The sequence below is a fragment of the Parasteatoda tepidariorum genome, chromosome 9 (assembly GCF_982258835.1).
Source record: "Parasteatoda tepidariorum strain Cologne lab strain chromosome 9, Ptep-v5.0, whole genome shotgun sequence".
Classification (NCBI taxonomy): Eukaryota; Metazoa; Arthropoda; class Arachnida; order Araneae; family Theridiidae; genus Parasteatoda; species Parasteatoda tepidariorum.
The window spans coordinates 40,843,420-40,866,692 of record NC_141763.1 but is presented as its reverse complement, the minus strand read 5'-3'; the positions used below and the strand labels follow the sequence as shown (position 1 = coordinate 40,866,692).

The window sequence follows — 23,273 nt, the reverse complement described above, 5'->3', positions numbered from 1 at the left end:
CCTCGCCTGAATATATAAACATAGAACAGTTCTAAGCGTAAAGAGTTACGGTTACATTTTATTACTGCTTCGGTGGATCTCCGATAGAGGGAGTGGCTAGTTCGTAATACTGATGACACCTGAAGATCTGAAACTCTTTTGTATATCATGCGATTTACTTGTTCAATAAGAATAGCAAGCAAAAGCTAGTTAATTGATACTATGAAATTCGATTTTAGAGCCGAAAAAAACCCATAAAGGTATATCGATAAAAGAAATGAAAAAGAAACTCTCGTTAAATAAACAAAAAAGATATTTCTTTATTTCGAATCTTAATTTGATTAGGTTTTGATATTAGATTCGTGCAATCTAAATTTATCAAGAAAGGTCTTCTTTTTGCTTAATTGGAAAAAAAAACCTAGACAGTTTGGTGCTCAAATAATTTCTATGATGAAATTTATTGAACTAAAACAAGGAAATGCAGGATAAAATTCTTAGAAGTTTTAAACTGTTGGAATATACATTTGCATTTATTTTTATATTTCATGATTCTCCTTTATTGTTGTATAATAATTACACGGTAAAAAATTTATTTCCGTTTTTTATCAGTTTAAATCGTCTGCTTTTTATTTGTATGCTACATACATCAATTTATTAAAAACAAACAACATTGAAAAAGAGCTTTACATAAAACTTAAATTTATTTCCCCCCAACATTCTCTCTTTCAGAGCTTTGACCTTGCCTCGTCAATTTAATTGGCTGTTTTTATACCACGTGGCAAATCACTTGAAGCTTGGGAATTCTGTCGGTTTCGGTTCGGTTTTGCTATATTGACGTCAGATAATTTGTGAATCATGACTGGGCGAGGTACCAGAAATGAAAGGTGCAGTGATACTTCGATTATCAATTATGATTTTCACTGGGAAATAGAAGATTTTACTACCAGAAGGCATAATAGGTACGGTGATATGTTTCGGCCTTTTGAGAAAAATGGTCCAGTATTTAATTCCGTTGGGTATGTTATTAATCCCAGCTTTAGAATTAGTTATACGAGTGTAGGATATTCTAGCGAAAAAGAAACATGTCAATTCCTTTTACATATTGATGGCATGAAGCCGGAAGACTTGACAGTTCAATTTAATATTGTAATTCGATCCGTTTCAGGGCCATGGATTGAATATTCACGTAATGAAACACATTCTGCTAATAGCGGAATGCAGTTGTGTACTGTTGTGACTAAAGGCGCAACTTTGAGGGTTGCTGATAAAGTCATCGGATTCCCACGTGAGCATGATTTTATTGCAATGAAATTTCACTTTAAAATGTTCTTTATCAATTATGCACCAAAACCAACAATCACACCTCCAATAAATGTTCCACGTATTAAACGATGTAATCTATGCTCTGATTTTAAAAACCTGTACGATTCGAAAAAAATGTCTGACGTAACTATTACTGTTGATGGTGTCACTCTTCTCGCCCACAAATTAGTGCTTGTGACCCGCTCTTCTGTTTTTGCAGCTATGTTGGACCATGATTGCTTGGAAGCCAATACGAATAACATCCAAATCACCGATGCAGATGCTTCATTTTTTGATAATTTTTTAAAATATCTCTATTGCAGTGAAATCGGTGACAAAAGTTATGATATGGTTCGTAATCTGTACATGCTTGCAGATAAGTATGCGGTTGATGGTCTTAAAGAAGATTGTAGGGACATACTGGAATCTGAATTAAATGAAGGTACAGTTTGTCAACTTCTGGAGATATCCCATTTGTTTAAGGATGAAACTTTGAAAGAAAAGGCGGTTAAATTTATTAAACAACATTTTTCTGTTGTGAGTAAAAAACCAGAATGGATAAAAATATGCAAAGATCATCCCGAAATGGCATCAGATGTTCTGAGAATAGTTACCTCGTTTTTGGATCAGTCAAAATCAAAAGTACGACCATCTCCATATTTATATAACTTTCTTTAATTGTTAAATTGATTTTAATTAATGCTGATTGCTTAAAAGTTTTTTTTTTTAAATATTTTTCCGGATAACACATTTAAAATTTTAGCTTGGTCAATAATTATTTTTGAAATGTATTGTATTTTCTTATTTGTTGATTAATCATCGATTTCAATCCCATATTGTTTAAAAAGTGAATAACTATCATCTAGGTTAATTTTTGAGCTAATAATGTAATTGAAATATGTGCTTATTTTATTTGACAAATTATTAAATTTATTTAATATATGGTCACAAATTTTGGAAGAATACTTGATTGAGTGTATTAAGTTAGTAATATTTTTTATTTAAGCAATATTATTTGGTACTAATTTTTGCTGGAAATCGCAAAATATATGCCTTTTTTCCATCTTAAATAATTTAAAATAGAATATCCCTTCTTAATTTAATAATGCATTTCCCTTAGTTTTTGAAAGTTTATAAAGTATATATTACAAATATTAGATTTTATTGTTCAAATAGTTATTTCAAGAAATTATTTTAGCAATTTCCCATTATGTTCTTGATGATTACTGAAGAATTAAGTTTTTCTTAACTCCTTATTTTTATTGCAATTTATTTAAATGATTATCCAATAAGAAATCAAATATATTTAACATGATTTCGTATCATAAAAGAATTTTCAATTAAAAATTTGTATTAGATAAATTTTGTTTCTATTGCTTAAGTATTACTTTTTAAACGTTATTATACCCACGGTATCACACACTTAAAATATTTTATTTATTGATTAATAAAATAAATAAATAATTCCTCCTAATTGATAAACTAAATTATAAATGTAAAATTTTGTGATATTCGTAGAAACAATAAAACCTCTCTCAATTGTTTATATTCTAACTTGTTTGCATTCATATTCTATCAGTTTTCATTATTTTACGAATGTTTCATCAACATGTTTTTGTTTACAGTTTTTTATAGTCTTGTATTCTTATATAATATTTTATTAATTTCCCTTTATAAGCATTTTTTATCACTTTTTAATGATATGTGTTTTTTTATTTGTCTTTATAACTAAATTTTCTATTAGTTTGCATTGATGTATAGTGTTTATCAATATAGTATTGCCTGTATATGTTTCCATTATTGTCTAGTGTTATATACATTAGCCACTATTTGTAGAACTTCATGTTTGTTTTACAGAGGTATGTAGGGTATGTATCAAAAGCCCCTAATCTGGAACACCAATTTAATTGATACATAAGCATTAGTTTTGAGGCTTAATTTAAAATAAAAAATTTTTCCTAATTTTTAATTTTTCAAAGATTGATAAAAGAAATATCTAGAAGATCAATGGGAAATTTCATCTAAGCCTAATAAAAAAAAGCTTTTAAAAAAAAAAAAAAACTTTTTGTCAATATAAAATTTTTTGGAAATTATTTACCTATATTTTATGGAAACTCTAAGTTGAAAAAACTATTTTTTTCTGTTTATTTCAATTTTATTAACTTCCTTTTGCACTCTAAGTTTCATTTTAAAAATAAAGTAAATTTAGAAATTTTAATTAAAAATCATGATATTTTTAGCATTAAATGAAAAAAACTGGCTTATTTTGAGAATGATCTTAGGAACGCAAGTTTTTACAAATAATAAGTTTATCAACTCAGATGAGTAATTTACTTAAGTGTAAAATGTATTAGTTATTTCTGTATTTGAGTTCTGAATAATTAATTTCATTTCAGTATAAATGATTACAATTTTAGCTTAATAAACATTAATTATTTTACAAATTATATTAATATGTAATGGAGTTTCCTGCCGAAAGCTATTAATAAGGCAGAATTTGCTATCAGAAATATTTTTTGAACTTAAGAAAAATTAAGATTTTATTGATGTTCCGAATAAAAGATAATTTTATAAGGATTCCAGCCAGCAGTTTCAGCCAAACAAGATAGTTTCAATCAACTATTCCAAAATAATACCAAGAGTATATTTGCATATTCTTAGAAAAATAAGTAAAAAAATTATATGTATACATATATTTGAGATTATTATGCATGGTGCACCCATAGGATTCCTTTGAAGATCTCTTCTTTAATTTCTGTCTATATGCTTAATATGCGCAGGGTTCGTAGCGTTTTTGAAAAAGTGCTTAAGGGTGCTTATTTTTGATTTACGTTTTTTAAAGCCTTTAAAGGTCCCTTGATTATTCGTAGAAAGTGCTTAATTTTATCTCTTTTGAAATGAGATATTTTTTTCTTTGCCATGCCGATTGTCGTGTAAATTATAAAGGACGCTTCTTTTTCACAATTTTCTCTGCAATATTTATCAGAATCTTGTTATTTTATCATTTTTGAATTTAATTGATTTTATGATTATAAATTAAGATCTTAAATCGATATAGAAAAATATTTTTTATTACTGCAAACATCCTAATTATGATTATTTTGTAAAGTGATGAAAAATATTTTTCGAGTGCTTTAAAAGTACTTAAAAGGTGCTTATTTTTTGTTTAAAATCTGGCTTCGCACCTTGATGCAGCTTACAAATTTTAAATTGATTTTCTTTGCCTGTTTGCTCAATTCAGGTTATTTTTGTAAGGAATATTAAATTTCCGTATTGTGATTTGCGGCAGAATAAACGCCAGCCAAGTCGGGACAACTTATGGGCAGCGGTCCACATTTAAAAACAACAGAAATGGAGACCAACTCACAGGTACTGGAATCTCTCTACCCACGCGCAGACGTGTACATGTTTTTTCTTTTTTATTAATTTTTCAAAATTGCCAATCCATTTGGCACCTTGGCGATTGTAGTTTGCGCTACAGATAACGATACGAATATATTCCCCAAAGCTTATATATAAATTTAAGGAGAAAAAAAAACTAAAACAAATTCGCTATTGAAATCTGTTGCACAAGCATGGCAGAATAAAAAACACCAATGCTAGTTGGATTTTCTGTTGAAACTCGAAAATCTTTTTAATACTTTCATTTGAGTCCTCTCTATTTTCTCCGCATGAAAACAGGTTTTGTTGTTAACAGTTCCGTCTATTTCAGTTAATGATTCTTTAGATTTCGATTGCGTTTTTGTTTTTCATCATTTACATATTAATTTGCAACCAGATATGCGTGTTCATTTTTGACAAGATTCTAAAACTGTATCTTCATCATAGGCATTATACATTATTATAGAACACCCTATTGCCATTATTCTTGTGGATCTTCCTATTGCTATTATTTTTAAGATTTGCATCCATAAACAATTTATGTTTTTAAGAAATACAAGTTTTTCTTGATTGTTTTATTCTTCTACAAATAATGTTTCCTGTTTTGATTTTAGCTGAAGCTTCATTTCCTAAAACTATGTAATTCCTTGTATTTGTAACATGAAAGTTTTTTGATAACTTTTGAACTTGTTAATTTACTAATAAATTTAGTCTACCACTGCCTAGTTTGTCTGTCTAGTTTTTAATATCTATTAAATAATTGAATTGTTATTTATTGTTAAATAAATACAATATTTATAGTTATGTTTTCATTCAAAAATGTAGTTCTTTTACTATTTTAACTATTAACTTTTATTTACAACTTATAATTACATTTGATACAAAGTCATTTGGCACTAATTGATTTTATGAAACTACTTTAATACAGAGTTTGCTTTTTATCAAATATGAAACCAATTTTTTCTAGGACACAGGAAGTGGTAAAAACCTGAAGAAATAGAAGAAACTAAAAATGAACAAATATAATTTTTTAAGTATTTAATTAATTGTTCAAATTTAAGACGTTACATTAAATCTAGTGTAAGAAAGTAAAATTTGCTTCATTTCATTTAAAAAAAAATTTTTTTTTTCATGCTTTAGTTTCATACAGAATTTTTAAAAAGTATAGAATCTATTACTATTTATGTTGAATCTGAATTAATACAATCCATATTTTCCAAAACAAATGTGTACATTTATATCCAGAAAAATAATGTGTACTTTTATTTTACGGAACATTCTGTGAAAAAACCATTTAATATATATATATAAAAATTATGACTGAATAGGAAATTGATTAAAAAAATGTTTATTTAAAAACTAATATTTTGCAGAATAAAATTTCGACTGTTTATGTTTTTTTAATGTTTAATGCTTTTTTTAAAAAACTAATAAAATAACAATTGAAATTGAATTGAAATTAAAATAACAATTTTGTTTTCCATTAATTTTCCTTTCTTAAAACACAAACTTACAAATGGATGGAAAAAACTTACAAATTTTATTGAGCAGCTGACACAATTTTTTAGAGTTTACGGTTACCATTGTTCAACTCCGTACCCTTGTAATTTTTAACCGGAATCCAGAAGACAAAGGAACTCCTTGGTAAATATTGGAAGAAATTTTGCTTTCTTGGAGGACTTTTTGATGGAACTAACCCGCATTCGAGTTACATGTAGAGGAAAACCACAAAAACCTGTCATGGTTAGTCTGAAAAATCCGGTTTTTCGTAAGCTGCCGACTTCACTTTGCAATATGCTTACAAAGCTTATTGCAATCAGCCTGAGAAATGACGTCACCAGTGTGCAAGTTCTTGAATTTTGGTTGCATTTCAACATATTTAAATTGAAGAAACTGTATATAAATCGAAGGTTTGTTAAAATGAATATGTTACATATTGTTTGAACTTCATGTAATCACTTAGTACTAAGCTAGAGTAAAATAATAATTCTGGCAGTTTTGGAGGTTGGTGAGCTCAGTAAGTAGGGGATGGAGATCTCTAATACTACATTTTCGGAATGAAAATATTTTTTTAGTTTCACCCTCCAAAATGTGGGGGTAATGTAATCTGGAAAATGAGGAACCAGTAGATAAGCCAAGAGAGCGAACAAAGTTTTGGCCCCTTAATGTGATTTTCACTTTTTAAATATTTTTCCCTATCTTGAAAACTTAGTTTAAAGAAGTTTAAAACTTTTGCACACAAATATAAAAATTGTATATCCAAACAGAAGTCATACGAGAATTATTTTTTTAATTATTTGTTATCTTTTTCTTTTATTATTTCATTTAATAATGGTCGAAAAGCATTAGAATTCTAAACTATGAAATTTTTTTTCATAATTTGAAACTATGTCGTTTGAAAATGGCAAAATTAGAAAGAAATAGGTCGAATAGATCTAACAAAAAAAAAAAAAAAAAGATTGAAAATATTTTTTTTTTTTTCAATTTTATTTATAATTTGGAAAATATTTTACCAATATATCTTCCACTTCTCATATTTGAAATTATGTAAAAATTCAATTATTTTAGATCTTACAATGTTATTAAATAAAGTAACTAAATAATTTTCAAAAATTCTTATATTGTAACAATTTTATTACTTTTTGAGATTCAGAAATACCACTTTTATCTGAAATAAATCTTTTTATTAGAAATTTCTGAATTACAATCGATATTCAATTATGTATGCAGTTCTGAAGTTCAAGAAAAATTATAATATCTTTCCCTGGAACACTACATTAATAATAATCAGAGACAAACGGCATACCCCTCAAAATCCCTCAAACGGCATACGGTCCGTCTACTCATCTCTAGCCTCTTTAAAAAACCAGTTTTTCTACCCCTTCAATACCTGCTTGGAGTTCTAAGAATTTTGTGGGAGACTCTGTATTCCAGAGGGGAAACAATTCCGGGATCGGCTAGCTGTTCATGATGTTATAATATCTTTGAACATAGGCGTCCGGTCCCCCCCTGGAAAATAATGAAACATAATAATATTTTTCATTATATGATTATTATGTATTCATGAAATAATGAAACATAATAATATTTTTCATTATATGATTATTATATATTCATGAAATAATGAAACATAATAATGTTTCATTATTTCATGAATAATGAAACATGTGCGTATTTGATAAATCATGTATATTTCGGGCAATGGTGGACTGCGCTCAGTAATTGCCTCTATTATAACCCCCACCCCTAGCAGTATGCTGATTGCGCTGCTAGTTGATAACGTTTGTAGGTAGATCTCTCTGTCAGAGGGGTGCAATTTAAAAAAATCAAGCACTAACTTGGCGAAAAGCTTCTACTTGGCCAAGAAATATATCAAAATATATTAGTCCAATTTATTAAATTCGAGTTATTTCAAACAGGATTAGATTTACAATTAGAATATAATACATTTACTGATAGTATTGCATTTATCATTACAATTTTATTATCTTTATGGGTAAGTTAATTTACAAATGTAATTATAGAACGGGTGAACTTATGCATTTGAGAACATTGTGTTATTCCCTTTTCAACTTTCGATTTATTGTGAATAAAAAATTTGATTAGGACAAATTTAAACGCATTATTTTGTTTAAATATAGTACTCAGTGTTTTGTAGTTAAATTCAGAAACAGTTTAACAATCACGAGATATCTTCAGAGTAAGAATGAAATAATTTTTAAAAATTTTACAAAACAGCTCTTCTATAGTTTTATTCGATGAAGTGAAAATTAGAATATTGAGGGCAACTTGGGAAAATCGAGTTAATATATTTTCAGTTAATTTTTCTGATATTATGGCATTTTATTAAATTTTATCTTAAAATTTGTTGCAAGATTTTCTTATTAACTCTGAAAATAAAAATAAAAAGTCTAATAATATAAAAATATCAAATAAGTTACCAGCTTTTATTCTTTTATTTTTAAAAAAATAATTTATAAGAAATTCTTGCAGCGCCTTTTATGAAAAACATGTACTTGGAAAATTAACTGAGACTATGTCGACTCGACACTCATAAGTTGAAAAGTTACACTCAGTATTTTAAGTTTTGCTTTTCCTAACAAAACTTTAGAAAAGTTGTTGTTTTTGAAGCTATTTTATTTTATGAGACATATTAGGATTTTTATTAAGTGAATGAAGAAAAATAATAGAATTGTGTTAAAAAAATTGTTTCCAATATTTTCTTCTTTTTTTAAATTTTAAATTAACAGCAAAACTCGATATAAGATCATATTTGTATTGCACATAACTATAGAGTAAAGCTTATATTATTGACTCGATTATCAACTTAGTAGATAAAAAGAACATGATTTTTAATATATATATTGAAAATCAAATTCTTACTACGATGTTACTGTAAGCAAAACAGAAAGAATTTGTTAAAAATCGTTTCGAAATGCACGAAATAATTCAACTTCATTTTAAGGTTTTTCTTTAAAAACACATAAATTAAATTTAAAAAAAAATATACTAGATTTTTAAGTTTCTGATTGCTTCTGTCAGGGTTGGCATAAATCACTTCATTTTAGTCATGAATTAAATCCTGATTAAATTTTTTCAATTTTTTAAAAATAAATCACTAATTTAAATCAGTTTAATTTAAAAAAAACATTAACTTAAACAAACATAATTTTTATAACATTAATTATGAATTAATTTCTTAAAAAAATATTAATTTAAGTTTTACATATTTTCATACAGTATAGTTAATAAATACATTCTTAAATGTGTGAATTTTTAAAAAGCCTGATTTAATTGATAATGTATGTTTATTAAGGAAGCTATTTTTTTTATTACGGAATAATAAACTGCATATGCATTGAAATCACTATGTTATCCCTTTCATTATAAAATGCATTGATGTAAATAGTGATTATTTTTTTAAGAAAATAAATCAGTAATTTCAGCAAAATTATTAAATAATATTAATTGAAAAAATATATAATTTAAAATGTTATTTTACTAAGAAATTTGATTTGAATTTTTTACTAAGAAATATCGAAAGGGATATTCATGTAATTATTATGTTCCAAAATAGACTACACTTAAATAAGAGTGATATGTAACCTTTAAATAGTAATTTTCCTTTTAATATGCTTAAAATAATTTTCAAAAAACATATTTCAATTATGTCCATTTAGTTTTTTGCTAATTAAAATGAAAAGCTTTTATATCTTATTGAATATACAGTTAGAGTGTATCAAGACTTTCTCAAACCAGAATGACGTAATTTTTTTTTCAGTAATGTTTTCTTATCTAAACTAATTTACTTTTCATTAGACGTCTAGTTGACAAATTGTCATCATGTCTAATTGACAATTTTAGCAATTATCACCAAGTTGAATCTGAGAAATATAACTCTGATTTTTTTTTCTTAAGGCTGTGATTAGTATGTAATAATATAATAATAATTTTATCCATTTTTAGTAAGAAATATTAACTATTTTACTTCCATTTTTAAGCAATAGTATTATTAAAATATTGTATCAGATGCTTTGGATGGTAAATTTTAAAAAATCCAATTAATTTTATTCGAATTTAAAAAAACCCATTTTAAATCAAATGTGTGCGATTTTGGAGTAAAAAAAATAATGATTGCCAACCATGACTTCTGATCAGAGTCATTTTATGCTCAAATATGTTTTTAAAAATAATATGCAGAAGTTTGGTTAAGATAGATTGGGTGAAACTGGTTTAAAATTCAAATTATTAAATATATTCAAAAATTGCATGCAAATTTTTTTTTTTAAATTATTAAATATATTAAATAAATTCAAATTATTAAATATTAAAGTAAGGTTTTTTAAACTTAATTAAAACTTGATACTACACCCTGAACTTTTATTTTTTAACCAATTTAAGACGACATGTTAGCAACAAATGTATATATTCTTTAACTTTTTAACCAATATTCTTGAAACAATTGCATAGGTCTAATTCAACTTTTGACCGATTTTCGAAACTTTGAAAGCCATACGTCACCTTAAAATGAACTAGAATTTTTTTTTCATAGCTTAAATAAAGTTTTTATTTTAAAATTACAGAAGTATTAAAATTCACAAACATATAAAAAAATTCCTTTTAAATAAAAATTACTAAAAGATGGAGGAAAACTTATTGACAAATCCCCCTCCACCCTCAACACACTAGCTTCTTACGAACAATATTGGCGAGACGATGCTTTTATCAGAAATTGTTTTACTGCATGAATGAAGTAGGAGGGATGGTCAATATAACCAGCCGCCAACCTTTATTAAAGGGGGATAAGAAGTTAGCAGCGCAGTCCACCATATTTCAGAAAATCATTAGCGCAATCAGGTATCACCGGTATATTTCACTTTCATTAATTTTTTAATTCATTAAGCTATTTGCGTTTTCTTTTATTAGCCCCCCCCCCCTAAATTCAAACATATGGGAGCCCATGTCTTTGAATATACGTGTTTTATAAATGTGAGTAGCAGGGTGTGCGTAGCTTTTTAAAAAAGTGCTTAAAGGTGCTTATTTTCAATTTTTCAAAGCCCATAAAGGTGCTTTTTTTATTGGGTGTTTTTAAAAGGTGCTTAACTTTCCCTTATCCTAAATTAGATATTCTTCCTCGATCATGTTGGTTTTCGCCACGAATTATTCAAGAAGATAATGTTCTATTAAAAGTTTTCACAATTAATTCAACTCCAATCTGTCCGTAGCATATGAAACCGTCATTCATTTTATATATGTTTGATGAAATACTTGCGGGTCCGCATGGCGTACAATAAGCTTGATTTAGTGAGAAGGATTTTTGACCTCTTATGTGCAACTCTGCTGCAATTTACAAGAGATTCTCAATTTTAGGCTTCATTTTCCACCCTCTGAAATCGAAATGAAATATCTTCCGAATTTTCGCTGATTACAGGAACCAACTATACACAGTGTCAAAATTTCCCCTCATAGCGGTAGAAAATTTTATTTCTTTTGTTAGTATCATCGTTGGTGACGCCATCGTCTTGGCTGGCAAGCTAATGGCGTTTTCGCGTGTAAGGGGGCCATTAATATTTTAAATGCAGCAAAAAACTTATGTTTGGTTATGTAAAAAAATTCAGGTTTGTCATTCCAAAAAACTTAAATTCATCTCATAATAATTTGATTTGCAAACAATTGAAATAAAAAATTCAGTTATCACTTATTAAATATTAATAAAGTAAGGACTATGTAATAATTTGCATCTGACAAAAATGTGTAGCTTTAATACTCATGGTATTTACATTTCAAAATTATTTATATTTTTTTAATCATTTCATTGAAGAAGTACTGAACCAAGTAACAAATAATGATAAACATTTTTAGGGCCCATTCACTAATTTACATTTGTAATATGACTTTATTAGTGTTATCTTAGTTAGCTTAATTCTTTATCTTTTTAAATTCGGTATGATCAATAATATTAATTTATAAATAACTCTTAGTCATAAAAAATTAGTTATAATATAAAAGTTCGAATTAATTTAAAAATTAAATGAGCCATTTAATATTGAATATTTTTAAAATTGCGTATAAATTGCTTTTATGGTATCTAATATAATCAAGAGTAGAGTTTTTTTTTTTTTTTGTCAGTTACTAGTTATTTTTTATCATGATCATGTAAAGTCTTTGGAAATTATTTTTCATTTTTTTAATGTATTTATGAAAAACTTGCAACAATACGAAGAAGAAAAAAATCCATTAGTACTCATATCCTAATCTTATTAAAATATTTTTTTAACTGCTTTTAAAATATTTTTTGAGTACTTGAAAGGTGCTAAATTTAAGCTGAAAAATTTGCCTACGCACCCTTACTGCAAAAAGAAAAAAGTCCCGATATATGACATACGTAAAAAGTGAAAAATAGGGGTTCCATGCTTTCAACCCCTTTTTTTAATTAAAATATCGGGACTGTGCTCTATATTTCGATAGTAAAGAATCTAAGTCTAACAAAAAAGGGATATCTTTTTTTTTTTTTTCTTTTGTGTGCATTATTTCAAGAAGTTAATTCTTTTTCGTTCTGAGTTATAACGACTGTAAAAGTGTACGTTTCAACTTTTAAACACTGTGCGTTTGCAATATCTTAGAAGTGTTTTGTAGAAGCCATTTTCTTGAGATAATTACACCAATTTTACAACTAACTAAACTTTCAACTACTATACTACAGATATTCAACAATTATCAAAGGCTCCGACTATAGGGGAGTGGGTGACACTTCCTCCCGCCCCACCTCGATAATTAATAATTAAAAACCCGTACCACTCAATAAATGCTATGTAATTTAAGCAAAAGTTATGCTAGGGAAATTTTTAGTTTTGTTATTTTTTGTCTGAATGTACAAGATTTTTAAAAATGCATATATTTTTATATACATACATGCACACTTGTATCCTCCTTTGACAATAATACTTGGGACAAAAAAAAAATGGTATTTCATCAAAAACTAAAATGTATTATTGTCTTCATCCTACCACTTCCTACGTAACATAGAAATGGGGTTACTTGGTATTTACAAGAGGGAATTTAAAAAAATCCTAGTTAAGAATGTTGTTATTCAATTGCATAAAAACTATAGCTTGTTAGAGGGAAGTCGATTGCAGATTTGTAATCAACGACTCGAAAATATCTATGATCAATTAAAAAATTTCATGCAACAGAAGAAATTTTTTCCCCATTGTCATAGATAATGGTAGTTAATATTTTAATTTCTTTTAAAAAAATTACGTCTTAATTTTTAATGCACAAAAGTACAATGGAATAAAGTATACTGTGATTAAAGTATCGTTTTGCTTACGATTTATCAACTGGCGTCTCTTAATGCTATTTCTCACCTGTTTAATTTTGAGAACTTACTTTTAAAATTCATTGAGCCATTCTGTTTTGTAAATGAAAGCTATAGTTTGTAAGGTGAGACGCGATGCCTCAGGGGATAGAGCGTTCGTCTTCCAATGAGGTGAACCGGGGTTCGATCCCGGCGATGGCTGGTCGATGCGAATTCCGCATCCGGCTTGCACCCGACCACAGTGTTGACGTGAAATATTCTCAATGGTAGACGGATCATGTGTTAGAGTCCCCTAGCCGTGAGGCTAACCGCGGGAGGTTCCCGTGGTCTTCCTCTCCATGTAACGTAAATGCTGGTTAGTTCCATTACAAAGTCCTCCATGAAGGCAAATTTCTCCCTATATTTGATCCAGGAGTTCCTTTGTCTTCTGGATTGGGTTCAAAATTACAAGGCTACGGAGATGAACATTAGTAGTAGTAAACCTAAAATTGGGTCGGCTGTTCAACGACGGATATAAAATAATATATAGTTTGTAGGGAGTCATGATGGGTCAGGGGATAGAGCGGTCGCCCTCAATGAGGTGAACCGGGTTCGAATCTGGGCGATGCAAATTCAGCATCTGGTTTGCACCGACCACAGTGCTGATGTAGTACCTCCGACTAAATTATGATCCTGGGTTCAACAACAGCTGCACAAAATAACTTATAGACCTTTTTAATTTTTACTTAACAAAGTAGGCATTTATTTTTGAGAAATTTAGTATAATTGAAGCAGTCAATGTTAGAATGTTACAAATCTGCTCTTTCGCGAAAAACCAAAAAAAAAAAAAAAAAAAAAAAAAATTGTCAATTGTGGAAAGATTGTTTTAATTACTTCCAAATTGTTGGATTCTTTTCTTTAGGCAGTCTGTTAAAATTAAGTGTACTACTAAGTATGAAATAAAATATCACACAGCTAAAGAAATACTTGGTTACTATTTAATTAAAAGGACATGAACATATGAAAACCATTCCTTAAGTAGACTTTCTACTAAGGGGATCACCTGTATAGTCTGAGTCGCTAAAGCACTGGATATTACATTTTAAATCAGCTTTAAACATTATCCCCCACTTTGTAGAACCATTAAGGTATTTAAAGGTTCTCTTCACTAAATTCCAGTGTTGTTGTTTTGGTTTATCCAGTACTTGTGACAGGACTCCTACCACATAGGCGATATCAGGTCTTGTGACCATAGCCAAAAACATTAAGCTTCCTATAGCTTCACGGTAAGGCACATTATCAGGAAGACATGGTGAATCTTCATTTGTAATGAAGCCTTTTTCTATTGGTACACTAACTGGATTGGATTCTAACATATTAAAGCGATTCAGAATTTTTTTACAATAAGTTTCCTCGTGTATAAAAACGTTACCACCATGAAGATATTCAATTTGCATACCCAAATAAGGAGCAGCAGCTTCAACAGTTACGCAAAATTCTGCTTTAAGTTTGTTAAGAAACTCATTAGCTATCTCTTCTTCTTTGGTGGCTATGATACCATCATCAACATAGACAATTAAAATAAGTGTTTTACTTTCATTATAAAACAAACAAGGATCTGCAGAAGATAGTTGCAAACCACAGCTTTCAGCAAATATTTTGAAACGCTCATTCCAACACCTTGAGGCTTGTTTAAGCCCATAAATACTTTTGAGCGACTTACAAACTTTATTAGTTCCATCATTAAACCCATCTGGTTGACTCATATAGATCTCTTCTGCTAATTCTCCATAAAGAAATGCCGTCTTTACATCAAACTGTGAAAGTTTCAGTCTCTTACTCGAAGCAACTCCTAAAACTGCTCTTATTGTTTCCCATCGAACAACAGGACTAAACGTTTCTGAAAAATCAACACCATATTTTTGGCTGAATCCTTTTACTAAACGAGCCTTGAAACGTTGTACAGACCCATCTGCATTCATCTTTACTTTAAAAACCCACCTACTACCAATGGCTTTTCTTTCATGTGGCAGATCAACAAGTTCCCATGTCTTGTTCTTCAGAAGCGAATTCATTTCTTCTTCCACAGCACATCGCCATTTTTCAGAATTCTCAGAAGACATGGCTTCTTTATAAGTTTCTGGCTCTGCTAGTTCAGCTAAAAGAACAAAATCTCTCAACTTAGAAGGCTTTTTCAATTTATTTCTGTCTCTCAGATAAGTAGAGTCATTGTTTTCATCTGTAACTTCATCAATATTGATTTCAATGTTGCCTTCACTAATGGAGTTATTAACAGTTCCTTCAGCGATGCTTTCATTATCTATAATGTTACTAACTCCTTCAATATTTTCAGGAGCAAGATCTTCTTTAAGTTTGCTTACCTCTACAAATTGTTGAGTATCTTCAACAGAAGAATAATTAGTACCCACTGAGACTACCTCTTCATTTCGAAAAATAACATTTCTACTTAGTATAATTTTGTCTTGTTCTTTAATATATATGCTATAACCATCTTTTTCACCGCAATAACCAACAAATATACCCTTGATACTCTTACTATCCCATTTCTTTCTGTTTGGCTTAAGTACATGAACAAAACATTCTGTTCCGAAAACTTTTAGATGATTGATACTAGGAACTTTCTTGTCAAACCATAGTTCATAGGGACTTTTCGACTTGACTGATGAAGATCCAGTCCTATTTAAAACATATACAACTGTGTTTACAGCCTCAGCCCACAGTTTTAAGGGAAGATTCTTTGAATGTAGCATACTGCTCTCACTTTCCACAAGTGTACGATTCTCACGTTCAGCAGCACCATTCTGCTCCGGTGTATAAGGCATAGATATGCGAGAGGTCACTCCTTCACTTTCAAGAATGTTCTTCACTTCATAATTCTGAAACTCTGTTCCTCCATCACTCAAGAATTCTTGGATTTTATGCCCTACATTTTTGGCTTCATTCATGAAGTTTTGAAAGCTCTTGGTTACTTCATTTTTAGCTTGTAAGAAGTACACTCTGCGATATTTTGAAAAATCATCTTTAAAACAAACAAAATATTTTGAATTACCAAGAGATTTCTCATGCATGGGTCCAAGTACATCAGCATGTATCAACTCTCCTGCTTTTGTTGAGCGTTCTCTAGTTCCAAATGGCTTCCTGCATTGTTTTCCAAAGCAACATCCTTCACACAGTTCATTTTTACATGTAATTTTTATATCATGTCTATTAAGAGTCTCTTTAACATGCGCTTTATTCTGATGACACAACCTTTGGTGCCACAATTGCAAGTCATTTCTTGTAGCAATGCATACATTTGCAGAGACAGCAGTGCTCGGACTCTCAGTTTCAAAGCATATAGGCCATTAGCTGTGCAGACGCCCTTTAACCGCACATTTCCATTTCGAATAAAAACGCATTCAGTTCTTGTTGCTTTAAGCTCAAAACCCTTGGCTATAATTTGTCCAATAGAAAAAGATTTTTACAAATATCAGGAACATACCACACAGAAGCTAAATGATTTCGTTCTCAATTACCACAGATTTTCATTTCAACGTTGATAGTACCTTCACCATAGGCGAATATGGCATCATTGTTTCCAATGTACACTTTCTTTGGTACACCAAACTGTTTAAAGTCCACAAAATAATCTTTATATTTTGTCATATGAGCAGTAGCTCCACTATCTGCCAACCAAACTTCATTGTTTGTGTTACTTTCACCAAAGCACATGAAGGCATCCCCCTTCCCAGCAGCAGCGTTAGGCAAATCTCACTGGAAGTTTGATTCGTCGGCCGGATCTGGATGACCTGCTGACCACGATTGGTTGTTCTACTGGTGGAGACCTGCTGTTCGGGACTAGCTGGTTTGCTGGTGGAGGTGTGTTGCTGATTGCTGGTGGCAACGGCTCTGGTTCCTTTGATCTCTGAGGTTCTGTCATGTCCTCTGCAGATAAGATAAATGCTGGTTTTAGTCTATCCACTGTTACTACCAGTTCCTTGCCATTTTTCAAGATTTTGAAAAATTTCTCAGTTCTGGATAAGACTGGATAAGGTCCATCATAAGGTGGTCTTAACGGAGCTCTAACAGCATCATATCTCAAGAAAACTTGCGAACAGGTATTCAGCTTCTGTGGAATGAATAATTGTCTCCTACCATGATTCGATGTTGGAGATGGATTTATACTAGCAAAGTACTCTTTGAGCGCTTTGATGAATTCTGGTGTGTTGACATCATTTGGTGATTTAGTAAAAATTTCACCAGGTAGCCTAAGACATTGGCCATACACCAGTTCACTAGAGGTAGCATGTAATTCTGGTTTATATGTTGCTCTTAAGCCAAGGAGTATAGTAGGCAATCTATCCGTCCAACGATCTGTCAAATGGGCTTTTATGGCTGATTTTAATGTGCGATGAAAATTTTCAATTAACCCATTAGATTGGGGGTGAAAGGCACATGCATGTACATGTTTACATCCCAAAAAAATTGCAAGTGCTCGAAAAAGCCTAGACTCAAATTGTCGGCCCTGATCTGTAGTAATGATTTCTGGAACTCCGAAACGGGAAATCCATACCTTATAAATAGCTGATGCGACTGTTTCAGCTTCGATGTTTTTTAATGGCTCAAGTTCTACCCACCGAGTGAACCTATCTATTATTGTTAGGCAATATGTATAATTTTCTGATGGGGGTAGCGGTCCGATTAAATCTAAATGTATGTGGTAAAAACGCTTATTTTCTACAGGGATCCGTTTAACCTCACTTTTTGTATGTTTGGAAATCTTAGACCTCTGGCACGGTATACATGCTTGTGACCATTTAGAACAGTCAGAATTTATATTAGACCAAACAAAACGATCGGTAACTAATTTTACTGTACTTTTAGTTCCCGGGTGGGCTAAATTATGTAATGCATTAAAAACAATTTTACGTTGAGATTTAGGAATATATGGGCGGATTTTTCCTGTAGCGATATCGCAATATAATTCCACCTCACTATCTGGCAACATTAATTTGTTAAGTTTTTGTGAAGAATTCTGGTCTGTTAATATTGTTTGAAGTTCGGGATCGCTGCTGCTCTTGTGCTATTTTTTTAAAATCGATTGGCGATGGGCATGATATTGCTTCAATACGTGACAGCATATCGACTGGAATATTTTCTATCCCTTTAATATGGCGTATATCTGTGGTAAATTGGCCAATGTAATCTAATTGGCGCAGCTGCCTCGGAGTGCATTTTTCGTTTTTCTGCATAAAAGCAAATTCGAGTGGCTTATGATCCGTGTATAACGTAAAGGTTCGAGCTTCGACCATATAACGAAAATGCTTTATTGCTCTATATGCTGCCAAAAGTTCGCGATCATAGGCTGAATATTTCTTTTCGGTTTCCGTTAGTTTTCTAGAGAAAAAACTTAAAGGCTGTAAACCAGTTTTAGTGACTTGATGCAAGACTGCGCCTATCGCGAAGTCTGACGCATCAACATGTAATGCTAATTGTGCGTTAGGATCAGGGTGAAAGAGTAAAGTTGCGTTAGCGATCTGTTGCTTTGAATCCTCGAAAGCTTTTATGGAATCCTCTGTCCACTGAATAACTGATTTATCAGACTTTTTACTGCCTTTTAGATAATTGCATAATAAGGCCTGTGTGCTAGCTGCTTGAGGTATATTTCGACGATAGTATTTTAAAGGACCTAAATATCGTCTTAATTCCTTTACCGTGCTCGGTAGCTTAAAATTTAAAATAGGTTTGATTCTTTCGGGAAGCGGTTTAATACCCTCACTGTTAATCAAATATCCTAAGAATGATAGTTCTTTCGATCCAAGCACACACTTAGCAATATTTACTCGTATGCCATATTCCGAAAGCCTTTTACAGACCATTTCCAAATGCTCACAATGTTCTTTTTTTGAAGTACTAAAAATTAATATGTCGTCCAAATAAGCAAAAGCAAAATCAAAACCATATAAGACTTCGTTCATAAACCTTTGGAAAGTTTGCGCCGCACAAGAAAGCTCAAATGGCATATATAAAAATTCGAAGAGTCCAAAGGGTGTTGTAATTGCGGTTTTTGGGACGTCATCCGGGTGAACCGGAATTTGGTTATACGCACGAGTTAAGTCAATTTTAGAAAAAATTTGTTTACTATGTAAATTCTGAGAGAAGTCTTGTATATGCGATAATGGATATCTGTCTTTTTGAGTTAGGCGATTTAATGCCCTATAGCAGTGTTTCTTAACCTGTGGTTCATGGACCCCTTGGGGGTCCATGGGTCATATTTTGGGGGTCCGCCGACTGATCCTAATTTTTAAAATGTTTGCATCAATATTTAGCCAGCAGTGGTAACCCGGACCTTCTTCATCCTTAGCGCCCTCTGTGATTTTGATAAAGGGATGGATGATTTTATAATTCGTAATTGCATTAAAAGAAATCAGTATTTTCATAAATCTAGTCAATTGAAAAATATCAGTCCATCATCGTTACAAGCTGGAAGTTTTTGTTTCACTAAAGCTAAAGAACAAAAATTAACTTATATAAAATGGAAAGAAATTCTTATGCACATTCTTTATTATTTATTAAAAAATAAACAGTAATGTTGATATTTTTTCTCAATATTTTTATTCTTTGAGTAAATAGTTTGCTATGGCGAAAAATTATTTTTATATGCATTTATAAAATATTATTCCTATTTCAGTAATAAAGAACTAAATAAATGCATATGCTTGATTTTAAATACTCTTATAACATAGATTAAGGCAATTAAAGTAAAGTTAATAAAATCTGCTGGAATATATATATACATATGTATTTAACTTTAAATTTTTTGTTGAAAGAATGAATTTAAAGTTTTGCTGGGATCACAAGTTTTGTAAGAGGCTACTGCTATGCTGAAGACAATTACATGCTTTGAATTCATGCTAGAATAAATAAATAAAAATTATCAATAACTTAAGCTGACTTACATTTTAAAATCAAAAAATATCTATTCTACATCAAAAATTGATCCAACATTTCCTTCACTTAAGATGAAATTAAATCTTCGAAAATAACTTGAAGTATACATTAAAATTAAGATTAATATAGTTATAAAAATGAAAAAACGAAGTTATTTTGTATTTATAACGCATCATTTATAAGCAATACCATACACTTTTTTTTATTAAACTAAAAAATCTTAAATATTCCGAGCTAGAAAATTTCGTCAAGTATTAACAATGTTTCAGTGGGTACCATTGAAATTCAACATTATAAAAATACTTTATTTCAAATCCACATTTTTATTAAGCGATATTAGGGTGCAATTTTTTATACAGATAGCTTTACACCATCTAAAATAGGTCCCGCAGTGGACTGATCGTTAAGACACGGTTCCCAGCAGATCACCGAAGTCAGGCATCACTGGCTAAGGTCAGTGTGCGGGTGGGTGACCACTTGGATCAGTCTGCGTAGGGACCGAGGGTGTGCGGTATGGGTCCTCGTTAAACTGTTCTACCGTAAAGTGCTCGACTTCGCGTGCAGGTCGTCGGGCTACCGAAGCGGGGGTGCCATCCCCTCTGCAGAGGATCAAAATTGCGATGGCATGTCTTAGGGGTGTTTCCCAGACCGTCGCCAATAGCTAATTGTGCAGCTCTAGTGCGACGTAAATGAACAACAACAGCCATCTAAAATAGTTGGATTTAATTGAAAAATTAGAGCATCTCAAATCTCTTCATCCTGAAAATGCATCTAAAGATCTAGAATTTTTTACAAAGAAGAAAGCCCAGTTTTCGAAATCTGGAACATTAACCAAACTTGGATTTGGTATTCCACAAAAACCTTTGGTGAGGCATCTTTCAGAGTTGTATATCATATTGCCAAAAGTAAGAAACCGCATACTAGAGAGACATTAATTAAGCCATGTACGCTGGAAATGGTTGAATTAGTTTGTGGACTGGAACAGAGAAAAAAACTTGAGGCTATTCCATTGTCCAAGGATGTGTTACATTCAAGAATAGTTGAAATTTCTTGCAATATCTTGAAACATCATCGATGAAATGAAAGCATCGCCATTTCCCTTTAGTATGCAACTGGATGAAACTACAGACATCTCGAATTGTAGTCAACTTCTTGTTTTTGTTCGTTACGTGTATGCTGATACTATCAAAGAAGAACTCTTATTTTGTGAGCCTCTTTTGCAAACTACAAAGGCAGTTGATGTTTTAGCGATTTTAAATGTTTTCTTTTTCGAACACGACTTCGACTGGAAACAAAAACTTCATTCACTTTGTACGGATAGAGCACCTGCGATGCTTGGCAATAAATCTGGTTTTGCCCATTTTGTAAAAAAAGAGGCTCCTAATGTTATTGTTACATATTGTTTTTTTACATAGACATGCACTGGCTACAAAAACTCTTCCAACCAGCTTAAAAGAAGTATTGTCAATAGTTATTAAAACTGTGAATTTTATTAGAAGTAGAGCTCTTAATCATTGTCTTTTTAAAACACTGTGTCAAGAAATGAACGCAGAACATGAGGTACTTCTGTACCACACGGAAGTGCGCTGGCTGTCACGAGGGCAGGTTTTGAAACGAATTTTCATGAAGACAGAAGTATCACTTTTTTTAGAAGAAAAAGATAACTCACTCTTCGAATATTTTGAGAAAAAGATTTTATATGGAAATTGGCTTACCTGGCAGACATTTTTAACCACATGAACGATATATGTCTTTCAATTCAAGGGCCTGATACAACAATTATGGATGCCACTGAGAAACTACAGGCATTTTTATTGAAAATGTCAGTTTGGAAAATTAGAATTCAAAATGGGATGTATGCAACCTTTCAAATGTTGGACGAAGTGCTTTTTGAAAATGGATCTCAGCAAGATAGTTTGTTATTGAATAACTTGAAAAATGAAATCTGTGAACACCTGGAAGTACTTCAAGTTTCATTTGAAAAATATTTCAATTGGGATGGAATAAATATAAAAGATGAGTTGTGGATTCGTAATCCTTTTCTTTGTGATATTGACTGTATCGATGACATGAACCTTGCCAAAGATGAGATAATTGATTTGAAAGCAAATTCCTTGTTAAAAATGGATTTCGATTCAAAAACTCTTGGAGAGTTTTGGTCTTCTTTAAGAGAAGCCTACCCATTGCTTGCAAAGCGAGCTATGGCAGCCATTATTCCGTTTGCTACAGTATATCCTTGCGAAGCAGGATTTTCCACACTTGTCACAATAAAAACAAAACATCGAAATCGACTGAAAGTCGAACATGATATGCGCGTTGCTTTGTCGAAAACCATCCCTCAATTCAATCTGTTAATCAAGGAAAAGCAGCAACAGCCTTCACATTAAAAATTTTTATTTCTTCAAGTTTTTTATACTATTGAAATAAAAATATTAAAATAATTAAATAATAAAACAGAATATATTTTGTAATAAATGATGTTTAAGCAATGTTTTTTTCACAGAGGGGTCCGTGACATACTTAAAATTTTTAAAGTGGTCCATTGTGCCAAAAAGGTTGAGAAACACTGCCCTATAGTCACCCGTTGGTCGAAAATCTCCATTCGGTTTTGGCACCATGTGCAAAGGATTCGACCAATTAGATTTACTGGGGCGACAAATACCCCGCTCCATCATAATTTGAAATTCCTTCTTTGCGATTACTAATTGTTTAGGATTAAGACGTCGTGGTCGTGCGAAAACAGGTTGACCTCTCGTTATAATTTTATGAACAGTGTTATGTTTTGGTTTATTTGAACCTGGATGTGGTTGTAAAATTTCTTTGTACTTATTTAAAATTTCATGAAATGCCATGTCTTTAGAAA

General features: G+C 30.8%; 2 protein-coding genes across 2 annotated transcripts; both read left to right on the top strand.

The window, feature by feature from the left end:
* Nucleotides 1-552: 552 nt before the first annotated feature.
* On the top strand, nucleotides 553-2,371 carry LOC107446603 (speckle-type POZ protein-like). Its single transcript, XM_016061287.2, has one exon. It carries the CDS (start codon nucleotides 835-837, stop codon nucleotides 1,957-1,959), a length of 1,125 nt encoding a protein of 374 aa, XP_015916773.1. The 5' UTR covers nucleotides 553-834; the 3' UTR covers nucleotides 1,960-2,371.
* A 20,108-nt stretch (nucleotides 2,372-22,479) lies between these two features.
* Nucleotides 22,480-22,797, top strand: LOC122273838 (protein FAM200C). The gene has a single exon (XM_071176913.2). The coding sequence runs from the start codon at nucleotides 22,480-22,482 to the stop codon at nucleotides 22,795-22,797; it is 318 nt and encodes a 105-aa protein (XP_071033014.2).
* Nucleotides 22,798-23,273: the final 476 nt, after the last annotated feature.